This window comes from Haliotis asinina, chromosome 11, assembly GCF_037392515.1.
Source record: "Haliotis asinina isolate JCU_RB_2024 chromosome 11, JCU_Hal_asi_v2, whole genome shotgun sequence".
NCBI lineage: Eukaryota > Metazoa > Mollusca > Gastropoda > Lepetellida > Haliotidae > Haliotis > Haliotis asinina.
In genome coordinates this window covers 15,052,132-15,070,731 of record NC_090290.1, presented here as the reverse complement: position 1 = coordinate 15,070,731, position 18,600 = coordinate 15,052,132, and the positions used below count along the sequence as shown (strand labels likewise).

The following is an 18,600-nucleotide window of genomic DNA, read 5'->3' as shown; positions in this document are numbered from 1 at the left end:
ACTCGGGTCATCGGTGACAAGTGAACGCTTTAACTCCTGTGCTGTGGAACGTATATGGAGTGTTTGGGAGCGACACTCACCCATCACAGTTAATGTTGGTGTAACCGTACTTTAAATGCGGGTCATTTTTAAACGAACACACTTAGGCCAAAAGATATCAAGATGAATATATTACTGTTTAAACAAAATCAGACATTTATAGTACATCTTGTCATGTCTGTGTGTGTACCTTGGCTGTACACCTGGCAGTGTTATGAACGTCGCTGTTTATTACAGGTTCCAAAGGATAGGTGTGATTTTTAACAGAATCCGTTATATAAATGGAAAGGCTATTTGTGTTTCCATTCCTTCAGTCCGCTATGTGAATTGCATAACTGTAATGTATCGGTTTGTATACTATACATATGTCTATATTTTGTTGAATTCAATCTATGAATGCGTGAGTGAGTGAAGAGGGAAAGAGTGTGTATGTGTGGGGAGATAAATAAAATAAATAAATAAAGTAAATGCGTGCTTGTGTACATATGTGAGTGAGTATGGTTTTACGCCGCTTTTAGCAATAATTCCACCAATATCAAGGCACGGGGCACCAGAAATGGGCTTCACGCATTTCACCCAAGCATGGAGTCGAACCTGTGTGTGTTTATGTGAACATTTATAAAAAATGTTTTTTAAAAAAGATTTTTTTACTTCACTCCATGGGATACCACTAACATGATCAGCCGTGAGAACAAGGATACAGTCAGGTACGTCTACAAGAGCGTTTGTCAGCTGCAGCCCCCATCCATCAACGACTCCACCAGATCCAGCTCACGCAGGTCCGTGCATGGTCAGTCAGTTCAGCCTCGGTACGGCCGTCATAGCCATCGGTCATCCGCCCTGCCCATGCCAGCTGCTAAATGGGTTTTGCGGGGATCTGCTGGCATGAGACAGATTACATGTCGATAACATCCTCGAGATGACGGGCGGGCTGACGTTGCCAAGGAATTAATACGCCCCTAAGACAGTCAAGCCAAATATCCCATTCACCGTTATTCCTCCATCTTTGAATGTGATGATTTAATGCAACATTTACAGATTATATTTTTGCAAGGAATACGGATTGATTCCCCACCATACACAGAAGAAGCTTTTCAAGATCGAAAGAGAAAGCCATGGTAACATGATACGACCCTACCTTAAAAACACCTAAAGTATAGGGTGCGATGTTGAGTAAGTGATGATTTAGTTGAGTGAGTAAATGTGGTTTTTTTTGAAGGACGGTTTGCTAGACTCACGTGAACACATATTACAGAAAATTTTTTTTTTGTTAAAACAAACATGTATATAATGAAAAGAGACTTGTGGAGATCTAGAGTTGCCGCAATTTCTAGACTTGTGTTGTTTTTCTTCGATGTGTATGTTTCAGGGTCTGTATGACAGACTAAGGGTTGGCCTGAGCATTTCAAGCTTGCGTTGACTTTTGTGATAGGTTTATATCAGATTCTACGCCATGGAGACCTTTCACGAATGCTGAATTGTAAACTAAAGTTAAACCTTAAACCTTGATAATCTGGAAAGACACTCCATGTCAAAGACTTGTTTTCGGAATCTTAATTGTCTTCATGCAAATAAAGTGACTCTCAAACAATGATTTCCTAACTGATAGTCCGACTAGGTTCTATAGGGCATTCTCAGCCGTATTAACGTGGTTCTGGTGTGTTTTCAGCAAAGTAGTAAAACCTGCTCTAGTTCAGTCTTTACAGACCCGTGAAGGTCCCGGGGTAGAATAAGCCTTCAGCAACCCATGCTTGCCGTAAAAGGCGACTGTGCTTGTCGTAAGAGGCGACTAACGGGATTGGGTGGTCAGGCTCACTGACATGGTTGACAGATGTCATCAGTTCCCAATTGCGCAGATCGATGCTCATGTAATTGATCACTGGATTGTCTGGTCCAGACTCTATTATTTACAGACCGCCGCCATATAGCTGGAATATTGCTGAGTGCGGCGTAAAACTAAACTCACTCACACTCACTCAGTCTTTACATTGACACAAAGTTGACACATGTGACAGACAGCTAACCTGTAAATGTATCCGGCGTTATGACAACACACATACAATCTCTATTAAGTCACAATCATAACGGGATCATGTGATCAGGTTCACTGACTTGGCTCACACATGACAACGTATCCCAGCTGCGTAGATCGATGCTCATGCTGTTGATCACTGGATTGTCTGGTCCCTGGACCTCGCTATATAGCTGGAATATTGATGAGTGCGGCGTCAATCAGAGTCATGAAAGTGTGGAATCTGAGTACTACTAGGAACAATGTCGGATTGTCGCGCTTTGGTTATTTTTTGCCTCATTTTGCTTGTTTTCCAGAGGGCGACATTGCGACAATATCCCTTCTCGGATTCCATACATCACAGAGTTGTATAATGTTTGAGGCTGAACGGTAAAGATAGCATACCTATCAGTGTAACCGTATGTATTTGATTCAAGTAAAAATGTCTTATATATTAGCAATATGGTAACAATGAACTGCATTGGCGTTTTGCCAAGCAAAATGACTTCAACATATTTGTTTCACAAAAAACGGTTTAATCTGATCCAACACTTTAAAATATACGAATAACATACAAATGTTGACGGGTTTTGAGTGAGGGAGTGAATTTAGTTTTATACCGCATCCAGCAATATTCCAGCTTTATGGCTTCGGTGGCAGCCTCGAAAATCAATGAATGAGATTTTTGACACATATTTACAACATTTCAAACATTCAAACATCGTCAACCAAATGAGGCTGCACTATTTTGTAAACCGTTATCAATGAAACAATATATTTTCTAACACAAATACCCAGATAATAAAATTCCCGCAAAATAAGAAACAAATTTTAAGTTGTGATGCTATTTACCAAATGGGAATTTCAGCAGAAGTACAGTCTATTATGCACCTATTGAGGCTCACCCACACGCAGATCCCGAGAAACAGGGGAGATAACTCAGAAACATGCCAGTTCCAATACTACCCCATAGACGCCCCTCCCCACCCACCTGACCCCTATCTCATTAGACGTATAGCATACGTTTCAGCGCAGGTGACGTGCCCACGTTATTGATTAGCCTACGGTGAGTCACCAGTGATGTAGAGAGTGCCGCTAATCTTAGGTATCTGCAGGACGTCGTAATGGTATGGTGAAGGGCGTCCATGCTGCCGTTGCTCTGTTTGATATAGACAATCCTGTTAATACCACTCAATGGTGGTGGCTCGTCAGAACCGAGTTTGTAGCGTCAGCTTAGCCTTGAATGCGTTGGGGAGAGTCGATAATGTATATATATACTTCTGGGGTGGTATTAACTGTCACGAAATCGTATATTTATAGGGCGTGGAAGAACCGTGAATGTACTTCGGGAATATTTGACTTATTAATGGCAGTGTGTTTACGAGCACGTAGAGACATCCTCGTCAATTCCTCTTCTTCTTCATCTTCTTTGATCCAGTGGTCGTGCCTACGTGCGGTAAAACATGATACATTTTGTTACCTTGCCTGGCTCACCGCTTCGGATGGCCAGTATTAAGCAAGACCTGGTCACCTCGGAATCGGTGTAATGTGTCTGAGTTGGTTATCCATGTTAAGCTGCTCATGGTTACTCAGAGGAATGGCTTTGACAACGACATTTAAAAATCTGTACAAGCGAACAAACCAACCAACAGACAGACAAAAATCGCGACTTGACTTTAAAACAGTACCATCTCTTCCTGCTCGAATGAAGCCAATTACAGTCTTGTTAATCAGTGGCAAGTCTGGCTTTGTCTGTTTTTTCCTTTTTCCCGTTATTTAATAGGTAGACATCAGAGTTGTTACCTAAGTGAAATTATCTATCTTAAGGCTCCATTTCACATCTCACTAAACATGATAGAAAATTGAAGCCAGGACTTCAGAGTAACAAGCGAACTCTTTGACCACTAGACTAAAAGCGGTGTGAAAACATACTCACTCATGTACTGAATATGAGTTTGATGAACACAATGTGACTTGGGAAATGTGAATGAAAATGGTTTTACGCCGCCATCGACGGGATGTACCTCACATCGGTTTTACAATGTTACGCGATATTCAGTGGAACAAATACATGCAGAGTCGAATCAATTCTTCACCTTGTCAAACACGGGAACATATGGTTCTAATCAACAGGGTGATAACGTCCGACATCAATTATGTCACTGATGCGTCGTATTTGCAAATAACCTTCACGTCTCGAGCACGAATGTCCGCCAAACCCCACAGAGGACGGCAGTAATCAATATCGGTATTGATTTTTAAAACACGAAGAAGGGACACATGCCACTCAAGAGATCAAGCTCGCTATTATTTACGATAATGGAGTCAATATAGAGCAAATTACGTCATAGAAATAACCATAGATACAGTGGAACAAATTTGCCGTTGTATCTGGAATATTGCTGAATGTGGCTTAGAACAAAAACAATAAAAGAAACGAGAACAAACACACTGAAATACCTTAATTTGGTGGTGATGACACAATCGAAGGTCAACACTTTGTATGGAAATGGCGTCACATGAGATTTTAACCGTCGAATTTGAAACATGGTAACATAGATACATGTGCGTGTATGTGAATACAACCAGTTAAATTAGACAGACACGCACGTACACACGTACACTGATATATACATGCTGATGTATGTATATGTATAGTAAAACACATCAATGAACAATAGCATCCTGCTGGACTTTCCATCCCTGACAAAACCTCAATTCATGGGTTTATTGGGCAATTCAATCTCACTCAATTATTCTCCGTCCAAAGCTACAAAAACGTATGTTCGAAATACTACGTCTGGAAGGAAAACTTAACACAATAAAACGCGACCATCGTCCCCGTTCCTCAAGGCGATCATAGTGCTACGACAGACGTAAGTCCATGTTAAAATATGGGAGTTACGATAGTCGTAAGGCGATGATCGCTGTATAAAAGCGATCGTAACGCTACGATTGACGTAAGTCCATTTTAAAATATGGGAGTTACGATAGTCGTAAGGCGATGATCGCTGTATAAAAGCGATCGTAACGCTACTATTTACGTGAGTCCATGTTAAAATATGGGAGTTACGATAGTTGCAAGGCGATGATCGCTTTATAAAAGCGATCGTAACGCTACGATTGACGTAAGTCCATTTAATATATGGGACTTACGATAGTCTTTGATCTGTGATCGCTTTATGAAACCCAGCCATGAGCCCTGTTCCTTAAAGCGACCGTAGCTCTACGACAGACGTAAGTCTTTGTTATAGTATAGGAGTTACGATCGTCTCAGAATACCCTCACTTTGAGGAAGGGGGCTCTGGTCTTGATTTGCTTAAGCCAATGCATGTAGGAGATTCACGTTTAATGTAACAGTTGACTCATACAAGCCCATCCATATACTTGCTGGAACACGTGGGCTGCAAATATCCTTGACTTGTCAAGAGTTACGACTAAATTCAGCAGACTTCAGTGAACAACATGAATTATTTCTCAAGGCTGCAAGGAAGACGTTGTGCTTGCGTCAGTACATTTTCTGCCCCCACGTATTAATGTGTTCATTAACCTTTAGTTTAAGGCACGTTTAGCAAAAATAGCATCGCATTTTTCGAACAGGCTTGGCGTTTTGTTACAAGTCAGGGTCGTTGGGAGAAAGACGTGTGTTATCATTGGTGAGAGTTGATCACTGACTTGGCTGGTCCAGACTCGATTATTTACATACCACAGCCAATAAATTAGAATATTGCTGTTGCGGGGTAAAACTAAATCAATTCACTCTTTGGTGAGAAAGACATGCCTTGTTTTGTATTTTTGAAGAGAGAGTGAGTTCTGTTGGAACATTCGCGCAATATCGAAAAATAGGTTTTCACTGAAAAATGGGCTTTACACATTGCAATGTGAGCATGTTTTTGTCGTCGCTTTTACCAACATTCCAGCAATATCAGGGGCACAAAAATGGGCTTCACACATTGTATCCATGTGGGGAATCGAATCTGGGTTTTCGGAGTGAGGAGGGAACACTGTAACTAAAGGGTTACCCTATTACCCCTCACGCATTGTGTCCACGTGGGTAGTCGTGCCTGCATTTTCGGCGCGATGAGCGCACGCTTTAATCAATATGGCCTCTCTCGGAACCCTAACTTTATAATAAAATTTCTTTATGGTTTGGTGAGTTGGATTCGGAGCCACGTTGATGGGTATTTCAGTTCAAACTGCGTGTCAGCTGGCGAGGGGAAGGAGAAAAGACGTTTGCCTCTCAGATTTGAACCCACGATCGATGATTTCTGAAGAAGCTCCTCCAACGTGGCGTCCTGTCGAACTCTGGGGCAGAAAAGAAAGCTACCACCTCCGAAACAGTCAGTGCTTGCCCATTCAACGAATCATATTTGAGGTAGTAAGTCGATGACTTATTGCGTTTAAAAAGACAATTAATTTTTTGATGTTCCTATGCCATTTTTATCAACTATTTTTGAAGCTTTTGTAGGGACATTTGCGTATAAAAAAAGCAAAATAAATAATGATTTCGTAATAACGACTTTAAATCCCGTTATAACGATTTTCAAAACTAGCTAGTTCGCTGTGTCATATACTTAACTAAGTGTTCTTACATTATATGCGTCAACATAGCTTGACCACAGCACCACACATTGGTGATGTATGAAATGTAACCACACTCAGCTTAGTGCGTGGTACTGTAACCAGATATGGATGTATAAAGTGTAATGACACTCTGGTTACAGTACCACGCACTAACCAGAGTGTGATTACATTTTATACATCACCAATGTGTGGTGCTGTGGTCAAGCTATGTAGACGCATATGATGTGAGAACACTTATTTAAGTATATGATACAGCGAACTAGCTTAGGTGATGAACAAAATGTGAAGACACTACGACGAGATTTAAAAGTCGTTATAACGAGGTTACGAACTGCCATTACACGGTTATGTTATTACCTTTTGGGATACGTAAACAACACTTCATTAGCGTCGTAACAATATAATATGTGCCCAGAAACAAATTATATATCTTGACGGGCAACAATGGCCACGTGCAGAAACACGTGAACATAATACGGTACTAATGAACACTGGTCGACGGATGATTACAAGTGTATGCGGACCCTCCTCCTGATGAGGTTGAAAAAGACATATATCATAAGGAATAATGACTATTTTTGTCATTTTGAAAAATGTTACCGACTGAAAGAAGAAGAATTTATAGCATAAAATGATCGTAGGCGTCAATACTCAACAAACACACTTCTCTCGGGTGTTCTGCAGACGTGAAATAGAAACTATTTAGAGCGTCCGAGTGCGTTGAGTGAGCTATATGGCAATGTTATGTGAATAATTGGGTCTAGACTAGATAATCCAGTGATCAACAACATGAGCATCGATCAAGGCAAGTGGGATACGATAACGTCAACCAAGTCAACGAGATATAGATATTTTGTCAGCTATTTGTTGGCGCGGTGGCACGGAGACCCTGATACGCAGGGGCACGGGGTCCGTAGAAGCACAGGGGCACTTCGGACACGGTGAGTAAGTTTAGTTTTACGCCGCAATCAGCAATATTCCAGCTATATGGTGGCGGTCTGTAAATAATAGAGTCTGGACCAGACAATCCAGTGATCAACAACATGAGTATCGATCTGCACAATTGGGAACCGATGACATGTGTCAACCAAGTCAGCAAGCCTGACCACCCAATCCCGTTAGTCGCCTCTTACGACAAGCATAGTCGCCTTTTACGGCAAGCATGGGTTGCTGAAGGCCTATTCTACCCCGTGACCTCCACGGGTATATGGGACACGAAGGCACAGGGGAATGGGGCACGGGGGCACGGAGCCAGGGGGGCATGAGGACATGGAGGCACGATGGCACGGGGGCACGGAGGCTTGGAAGCACGGGGCACGGGGTTACATCTTCTTATAAGGTGTATCAGTGAACTGTGTGGAGTCCTGTCCCTCATGTATGCGGATCCTGTGGACTTCGGCTCGAATGCTAGGTTGGATCTGATACCGCTTTTTTTCGTTTATCTCCACCATGACCGTTTCTTGTGGGTTGCCTCAAAGTGCTAAACATTCGAGACAAGCATCACTCCCTGCATAAGCAACACATGTCTTATAAAAACAGGAACAGTGTACAGTAACCCAAACGCACGCACGCATCCACTCACGACCTCGCCCTTTAATCTTGATGGTAGAATCCTCATCAGCTCTTATACGTAAACAATGGAGCCCTTGACAATGCGGGTTAGAATTGGTCTTCAGCAACGCATGCTTGTCATAACAGGTGACTACAGGGATCGGGTGGTCAGGCACGCTGACTTGGTTGACACATGTCATCTTATCCCACCTGCTTAGATAATGCTCATGCTGTTGATCACTGGATTGGCTGATCCAGACATGATTATTTACAGAATGCCGACTCATAGCTGGAATATTACAGACTGCGGCATAAAACAAAACAAAACAAAACAAAACAAAACAAAACGATGGTGGCCACACGAATACGTACAAACACCTAGTTGCGGGTACAGCAACGTGCAGTAAACATGGACAAACTGCTGTGACTATGCGTCCCATTCCATCCAGCTGTGAATGGGTACCTCGTAAGGATGGGAAAGTCACATTCACTCGGTGAGCCTGGTAAGACTGTAAGAGTTGTATAATCCCCAGGGAGCTGAGATTGAAAATACCATGTGCCGTTGTTATGGACATCCAGCGATCGACGGGGAAAAAAGCGCCCTTGAGCAGTTGAACTAACTGGATATCGGCGCTATATAAATATCTAGTTGTATTGTATTGTAAAACAAAACAAAACAAAACAAAACATAAGTAGGAATTAACCACTCGTGGTCGCCGTATCACGTCAGCATTTAAAGTGGTTAACGTTCTGCATCAAATCACACAGTAGGTGAGGTTCCATGGGAAACCAAATTTACCTGACAGTGTCTAAAAGTCAGTTCCACGTTTTGAACAAACAACGTTTTCTGTTGATATATCTACTGTTGATGTACTGCTGCTAAAACGGCGAAAAACCATACTCCAACGCATCGCAATTCATTTAAATCCATTCACAAATCATTTAAATCCACTAAATTTGACATGCCTACGGTCTTGTGAGAAATATATTTTCGCGCAGTAACGGTAAAATTGCCATTGCCACATAGCCTTGTGGTTAAAGCGGTCGCTCGTCACGCCGAAGATCCGAGTTGAAAATATGGGTACAACGTTTGATGCTCATTTCTGGTGTTCCCCATCGTGATATTGCTGGAACATTACTAAGCCCGGCGTAAAAATATACTCTCTCTCTCTCTTGCTCTCTCTCTTTCTCTCCCCCCCCCCCCCCCCCCCTCTCTCTCTCTCTCTGGTATGGTGTTACATGATTACGAAGACAGATAGAAAACATTACTGCCGTGCCTATTCATTCTTGGTTTATTTAACACGAGACGTATAGGCAATCGGCTCAGGGCACAGAAGCCACAATCCTAATTGCTTACATTAACACAATCATGTGCCCTCATTTGCATAGCCTTCTCGACATATACTCTTAACAAAACGCAGGGGATCTTCATTTTTTCACGATTAAAAGTATTTAAAGATTTATAAGAGTCAATCAATGTTGATATGATATTATTGAATGTTTTGAGAGTGCATTACCATTTGGACTTCCTTCCAGTCATAGCTATTTGGTATGTAGTCGCTATTGAAAGATGATTAGTGTACGGCATGTAATTTGCATGTATACGATTTTCATTTTAAAACAAACGACTAGAGACAAACACTAACAAATCCGTGATACAAGATGAGTGTCAAAATTAATGTTCTAAGTGATTTCTCGACCTTCTTGAAAAAACGTCAAAATCAAGAAAGGGACCCCATGCACGTGTAAGGGGCTACTGCGTTGTGCACGTGCATATCATTCGTTGTGTTTAGGGGTAGTAATAGAGGGAAGTGTTGGTGCGTTCTTAAGATGTCTGTCCTTTAAACGTTTGTTAACGTTTACACTTCCTGTCCAAATTGAAAGTTCATTATCCCCTACTTTTGTGAAGAGTATACATAGCCACTCTTCTAATAAGACCACTGCTATAGTATTTTCTTGGAATTAGGTGTTCTCGTAAATTGGCATACGCCTTGCATGAAATCTTACTTTGCTTGGGACATTTGAATATCTACCCACATTAATTTTCTGTCGGTGAGAACTACATCTAAACGGTCATGTACTCAATATAAGGCTCTTGATATGGTTTAGATTTGTATGTTATATGTTATAGAATCTTGTGGCAAGATAGACGCTAATCATGTTGATAAATATATCAGCTTTATCTCAGAATTCTGGTAAAAACGACATAATATTACTAATGCACTGGTCATTCAAAACATTGCTAAATCCCTTTCAAATAACACATTTGTCAGTTTTGAAGCCCTATTACTTTTACCATGACTCATATCTAACATTAACACGCTATAACATCATCGATATAGTCCCTAATCCCATCAGCTTAATAACTTCATGAATTAAATATACAGGTAGGGTAATATTGTTTAGTACTACAGTCAAACCCTGTGTATCGAACTTTAATATGTCGAATATACGCTTGTGTCGAAGTAAAACTAGGTTCATTTGTATTCTTCTTTTCTTCATAGATTTTACAACTGTGTCGAAATTAGTATGTCATTTCCTTCGGGCTTTCATCTGCTACACACCTGTGTTTAATGTTCGAGATTGCGATGACGAGAAGGGAAAGGAGAGACCGATGAGAGGAATCAAGGGAAGGTTGTGGGTGGGGAGAGCTGCAACATCGCCGACATATGTAGCTGTGCGCTCGCACTTTAATCGATAAGTTGACCTGGGTCACGCCTCAGTGACTGACGTCGGGTATCGACCGCACTGCGGCCACCCCTAGATGTTCACGGCCATGGTTTGAAGCACAGGGATAATTTCAGCAGGCTAATTAGCTCTGGTCATCAAAACAATCAATACGGGCTGTATGAAAATAATGGTTGTTCATACTTAACAGCACTCCCTCCTTCATAATCTTCAAAATTAGACGCTCTCACTGAATTCTCTAACGAGGCCTAAACGACGCGCATCCGACACTAGCTCTTATTAGAAAACGCATAAATTTTTAATGGTGTAATGAGCGTAATCCGTTTCAGGTTTCATTCCTAGCCGGCAGGTGGTGCTCAGCAATGTGTTTACACAAACGAGATTCAGCGGTCGACGGAGATGAAACCATTATGATATTTTTGACCACTGTCCAATAACGTCGCCTACAGTGACCTAATACCTGAAGTAAAGCTGGGGCGGAAATGTATTGGTGAATGTCATGTTCTTAATGCTGAATATCGATCGGTCCGCCTCGTACAGCGTTCTGATTAGCGGAGACTGCACTGGCGTTGCCATGGAGATGATGTCATCGTCTGCATTATGTTTATTGATTATTCCAGCGAGAAGACAAGCTGATGAATGATGGTGGCACTGCTTGAACGTATCTAGGCCGCCATTTTCAGACCAGTCTCTGTGAACGTCGGCATTGCCACTTGTTCGAGTGGTCGGAGACACAGGAGGGTTTCATAAACAGTTCCTCTAAACAGGAGGATCAATCCAGCGGTGTCGGAACCACCATCTTTCCAGTGCTCCGTTTCTATCGTATCCGTGATCAGGATTTACATCAACGATGGGGACGGTGTTGTCGTTTTCTCCCCGACCCCGGAAACCTCTCTACGAAGATATCAACCTCAACAACTTCAACTATGAGGTTCTTCACAACGTCAAGAACCAAGCGAAAGACAAGGAGAAAGAAAAGGAGAAGAACCTGAAACGCCATTCCATCTTCCTCAGTGCCCTCAGCTGGAAGAAGTTCACCGTGAACAGCAAGAAGAAGGAGAAAGGTCTTATCAAACTCTCCAACACAACGTTCCTTGCTAGTAAGTTTGACAATAACTGTAACATTGAGAATGTTAACATCAACAAAAACATCCAGAAATCCATATCTTGCTATAACCTTAAAACCGGAATCGATGAAAGTCAATCTCAGCATTCTAACCTTGTCAAGAAGGTTGAAAAATGTCTCAGTCCGAAGCGAACCGTGATTCAAGCCTCCACGTCAGAACTCTTGAAATGTTTGGGAGAATATTTGAAGAAGAAGTGTAAAAAATTACGTCATTTTGAGGCAAGTGATGTCATTATGTGGCTCCGGAGCGTTGACAGGTCTCTCCTTCTACAAGGGTGGCAGGATGTCGCCTTCATCAACCCGGCGAATGTTGTGTTTGTGTATTTGCTTATACGAGATATGGTCACCAGTGATACGGAGTCTGAACATGACCTACAAGCCACTGTTCTCACGTGTTTGTACCTTTCCTATTCATACATGGGTAACGAGATCAGCTACCCTCTCAAACCATTCCTTGTGGAGGATGACAAGGACAGATTCTGGGACCGATCTCTTGTCATAGTAAACAGGCTTAGTCCTAGTATGCTTCGGATTAACAGAGACCCAAGCTTCTTTACAGAGATTTTCACAGAACTTAAGTCCTATTCCCCTTGCATATGACAGACTTGGTCGACTGTAAACAAACAAGATCGATAGCCTGAAACGGACAGTATGCCGATCTGGTCTGTGTAACATAGCTAGGAGAGGCTTCGTTTTAACTTGTGAAATACAAGACCAACCTGAAAGTGATACAAACTACACATAAGACTCTAGGGGAAAATGTGTCCCTTCTTTGGAAATGCAACCGCCGCTGGATGTCGCAAGGCCTGATTTTTCCAAAGATACATGTCTGGTTTTTACTAGACCCAGCCCACCGGAATATTTTCCTCTCCAGCTAAGCGTTCGTTCTCGTTTGTGTAGAGACTATGTGGACTCTCGAACCCATAAGAACAAGAGTCTCCAGTAACTGATTCCATAAATTGGGCCAGTGACACACGCCTGTTTAGTCGTAGTCAGTTTCGAAATACAAGTCTGCCTCAGAGACTCTGATAATATTGGGTAACAAAATGGCGGACGTGTAGCAGACGATTTGACTTACTCGACTCTTCCAATCAATATACTGTGAATATATTTTATTTTACTGTGTGGATATCCCGAAATCCAAGGCCATCCTTACTTCGAGAGAGCATAACGCTTCCGGAGCAGAAGACAGCTGGCTCGAAGTCAAGACAGGTGGACATTTTCAGATGATGTGAGCACGAAACGGCAATGCTATCTCTGATAATGTCCCAACAACGGGGAGTACAATATTTCATATGAAACAAATCCATGAAACCTCCGAGCTTGGAATCTTATGTTAGTCACGTGATAGTATACGTGCAGTCATATATTCAAGGTTGACGGAGAAATCAATATGCCAGTTTAAAGCTTGTTATGAATGAGTAACTTTTGTACAAAACAGCAGGACTGTCGTTCTGCCTGAATAATCAACGCGTGATGTTGCTCTCACATGTTCCCGTCTCGTGGTGATTGACAGTAGACATTACAGGACTCAAACCGTCAATAAATGGTTACGCTGGTTCCAAAGACGTTTCGGTGTACGCAGAAACCATTCCAGCGGGGAAGTGTTCTACAGTCACCGAAATCAATAACCGCCGCGGGCGGGTTCTCGGCGTTCAATATCACTCCCGTGTTGAGCATTCCGATAGAATTTTGCACTGTGGCTGCTGTTGAAGGGTTGAACGATGTAATAACTTGTCCGAAATGGACGCCATGGGGCGTCTCGCGGGAGGGTGAATTGCAAATTGCTTCTGTTATCATTTATGAAGTTGATTTCATGTCTCTTTATATCGATCGTGTTAATAACTTTTTAACTAACGTGGATCCTAAAGAACTCGCAAAGTACGATGTGATTGGTACCATTATTTATTGTGAATCCAATCTTTTAACTGTGAAAATTCTTTAGAAACGTATGAGTGAAATGTCTGTAACTTTGCACAGAAAATGAAGGAAAACTTGACATATATTCACTCTAAATATTTGACATACTACTTGAAATTATGATCTTCTAAATTTCATTTGTTGTTGAAGTAAAAATGAATTTAATCGCGAATTTTGGTTTGAGTGGAGTGGGGTATTTAATAACTCTTTATTTCATTATTGAAACAGTGATTGCCATACTCAGAGAATCAAAGAAGGGTACCTCAGTGGCCATAAATATTTGTGACTATCAACAATTCAAAAAGATATAGTCCCGTTTGCCACATGGATAATTGTGACATTTATGAGGACGTTGCGTGCTCTCAAGGTCACAAATGACGTCACAATAAATCCGCGTTATGTTTCGTTTTGTGACATGCGTGTTAGGCATTAATTTTTGTTTTACTTCAAGACACTCCTTTGTCAACTTACAATTCACAAAGCAATGTACCAGTTGACGATGTCTTGTCATTCCATACAATCCACTTAGAGACAGATGTCTGAATGTGCATTCATGTGTTCATTTTCCTTGTAATTAACGGTAGATACGTTTAAAGGGGCATTGCTGGTTTAAAACCGTAAGAAGTTTGAAGACATAAGAACCGAGTCGATCCTATAAATCTGCAATGCGTTAATGTTCTTTATATGCCACGTATCTAGCTCGTTCCTCCGAACAAATGTTCCCAAAGTATTGGTATTTTCAAATACATATAACCAATATATTGTTTATTGTTTATTGAGTTGGATTGCTTGACTTTCATTAACACATTAACGGGTCATCTGATACAGAAATCATCGAACATTTTTAAGTCTTTGAATTTAGTTTTAAACAGTAAATTCATGTTTTAAAATAAAAAAAACAACCCTCCATCCCACGTTTTTTGTCCATGTTCTTACATCCGCCAGTGCCCCTTTGACTATTCCCATTGTTGTTTATTTAGACAATCAGTCTGCGAGACAAAGCTTATTGTGACATTCAGACATCTGGAACGTTAGGAGGGGAGAGTCTGAGAGAGTATGGGTCTGACTGCGCATGTGTGAAATACCCTCCCTATAATGACGCCATGCTCAAATTTTTACCAACCATACTACGTTCATTGTATGAATGTGAATATGTGACAAAAACAATGTATCATCCATATTTTGAAAAGAGTTATGAGATATGTTTAATATGTTTACTAATAAGATACTAATTTATTTTTCTTCTTTCTGACAGAGCTGTTTATGCTTCATACCTTTAGTCCGATAGTCCAAATCCATCTTTTTTCGTTTCGGAGTCAAACAGGGTTTGACGGTGATGGCAGTTTGGACTTCGGAGAACTTCCTTTACAGTCCACATAACACAATCTTATTTCTCTCCCTTTGACAATAAAGCAGTTGCAAATTGGTTAACTTATTATACTATTCAAACTTCCTTAGTACGCCAACCAAATAGAAAGTTGTGTACCAACGTCCATCATCAATAGTAGTTTTGGTTGTTGTCAAGAAGGGATACATCAAAAAGTGAAATTCCGGAATTGGGAAATTACATAACTTTACAATCGGGACAGAAAATAGCATTCAAAATCTGTTGATGAAGAGAAAAAAGATTTGTTTTATGTGGGCTGACTCTGTCTGTCAACTGGTTGCCACATTTTTACGTGGTGAATGTAAATGAAGGATTTGAACCACACAACATGTAACGTTAGGTCAACGGATGACATTTTTTGTCAAGGGATTGAAAATCTATGAAACGAGCTTTAATCACTCTTATATCACTAAATTTCAGAATTTTTGTCATTCTCAAAACTTCATTCATGACTTCATTTGATAACTATTAAAACTGATCAGTTTTTGTCCTATTGTTGAAATTTGATTTAATGTTTTCGATTGAAATCCTCTATGTTCACTACCGTCACGGCTTCCAGAAATGCACCTGCATTTGTTGCAAGCTTTTGTCAAATTCATCTTTGTAATGCATTGTATTGAAAATGTTTGTCATATGTTTCATCATTTGACATATTTCTTTTCTTTTAAATACATATTTTCAGTTTTAAGATTCTAGCGAAACTGATAGAAATTAAAAAAATAAGATCAGTGCATATCCACACATTAACATATCACAGTGTGGTTCTCCTAATGACCCACTATCAGTAACCCACCGTACTTAATTTGTCCATCATTCACGAAATCAAAAAAAGTTTTTAGAGAGTTTTACAGTTTGTTTTGTAATTTTTCATGTCTTTTTTAAGAATTACCACAGCCGGGTAGGATGAATCAAAATAATTGCTGATGACTTTGCATGTCAGCGAAAACAGTTGGATATGAATCTCAGTGTAAATATATACCTCAACGATAAGGCTGCATAAAAAAAATTAATGTTTCTCGGGCACACTCTTTTCAAAGGTGACGAAAAGTGACGAGGGAGAAAGGGATTTTCTCTCACAGAAATACAGCTTGGAAAGTTTAGTATGTGTTAATGAGTTGTAGATTCAGTCACACTCGTTCTTACAGACACTCTGTGTAGTGAAGAAATTGATGATCTTTAAAATGGCATCAAAATTTGTTACGCGTGCGATTAAAAGTGGCTCGAGAAACATATCACTTTTTTATTTAGTCTAATGTATCAATGTATGTCGATTCTGGGTTCAATTGTACATTGCGTACATACATGGTAATGGAACCTCGGTTATACACAATTTGAAATATTTATATCCATGAAATTCACACGAAATAGGTTTGGTGTAGCAAGATTCCAAGTTTTGTTACACGATTAACAGACAATTAATTATGGTATTATAATTTATGCGGAAGCGGAGATCAGATTAAAGTGATTTGGTTTAGCAAGGTTCCACTTTTCTAACTTCAAAAGCCCGAAAAAGCCGCCGATTGTAAACATTTAAATTTTGTGGCTTTGCTGGCAATGTGTTTGGCCTATGGCCTTGAGATGTGAGTTGAATGTCTCGTTATAGTCTCGTTACAAGTCCGAGAGTTGAATGTTGCATGCGAGAAGAGAAATTGTGATATTTGGCGTGCAGCTCTCTTACATAGTGTACATTGTTCTTGGTTGAAAGTTGCTTTGCTGTTTACAGGAATATTTGTACGTTTTGTGTTTGTCCCCGTTGCAAGACAATAAACAATGAATTAATATACATATTTAGTTGGTATAATTTCTTGGAGCCAGAGGGACATGGGATAGTCTATTGGTTGAAGCATTTGTCTTCAGTCTGAAGACCCGTTTCCGACAATGTATGAAGATCATTGTTGGAGTCCCCCGCCGTGATATTCCTAAAAGCGGCATAAAACCATACTAACTCTCGGTACCACATGAGGGAATTATGTGGAAGTTGTGGCAAGTAGTCCCGTGCATAGGGTTTTTGCATGTTTGTTGTGTAGCCATCACTCAATAGTAATCAAGCTATTATTATAGTTTGACCCTTGTCTGTAAATAAGTGGGCATGGATAAATTATCCGGTGATTGACATCATGAGCAACCAAGTTAAAGAGTTGAATGAATGAGTTAGTTTTACGTCGCTTTTAGCAATATTCCATGGGGAAACCAGAAATGGACTTCGCTCACCGTGCATATGTGAGGAATTGAACCCGACCCTTCCAGCGAGCGCCTTAACCACTAGTCTGCCGAACCGTTCTGGTGGCGGAGAGTTGTTGGATGGGTGACTGTGTCAGTGGAGCTTCCACTGTTTCGACCGATACTGAACCATATGCAGAACATGATGCGTAGAACCATGGAACGTGGGTAATATGTCTCTGTGCAGCAGTCGAAGGGTGCCTGATAGGGTGCCTTAGGGAATTTGCTTATTGACGGTAGACGATGAGGGCGCCTACAGACCATGTCACCGCAGGGTCGAATCCTTTATGTGCAAGTGCGCGTGTGTTTCCGTGTGTGTGTGCGCGCATTTTTGTGTGTGACCGTGTTTTACATGTGTGTGTGTACGTACGTGCCTGTTAGTGTGTGTGTGTGTGTGTGTGTGTGTGTGTGTGTGTGTGTGTGTGTGTGTGTGTGTGTGTGTGTGTGTGTGTGTGTGTGTGTGTGTGTGTGTGATATCAGATCAGTGAGTAGAGGAAATGATAGACAGCACAGAATCTGCTCACTCCCCAGAATACTGGAATATTTTTTCTATCCGCCCCCAAGGGGTCAATTACTGTAATCCAACACCCTTAGGACTTAATCAACGGCTCTCCTTGTAATGCAATCATGCATCCAAGTGTCAGCTCGTTAAGGGTCAAGTCGGTGATTTGATAAACAATTCATTTTAAATTAGGAACATCTTTTTTAAGTAAGAAACCCTTCAAATTGACTTCTTTCTGCAGCTTCGACAGCCAATCGTCAGATAATCCAATGAAGCAAAGTCATGAAGTCAACATGAAAACATGTCGAAAACTGATGTGCCGAACTGACAGTTATCGGGAACCGAAAACATGGTAACTACTTATCAAATCACCCTTTGTTTTGTTCTGTGGAACCTCGGATATCACGACGTATTTTCATCCATTCGACCTCAACACATCGGTGTATGTGCTCACGAACGTGGATGTGAGGAATGAATATGTGTGAGAGAAAATCGATACATTATAACCGGACTGATTGACTACTGAAGAATGCAAGGTGGACCAGTAGGTCGTTTAAGGAGTAACCGTGCAG

At 41.0% G+C, this 18,600-nt stretch overlaps 1 protein-coding gene across 1 annotated transcript; it reads left to right on the top strand.

Annotated features, from left to right (window-relative positions):
• Nucleotides 1-11,500: 11,500 nt before the first annotated feature.
• On the top strand, nt 11,501-17,089 carry LOC137256196 (cyclin-dependent kinase 5 activator 1-like). The gene has a single exon (XM_067793914.1). It carries the CDS (start codon nt 11,724-11,726, stop codon nt 12,597-12,599), a length of 876 nt encoding a protein of 291 aa, XP_067650015.1. The 5' UTR covers nt 11,501-11,723; the 3' UTR covers nt 12,600-17,089.
• The last annotated feature ends 1,511 nt before the right edge of the window (nt 17,090-18,600 follow it).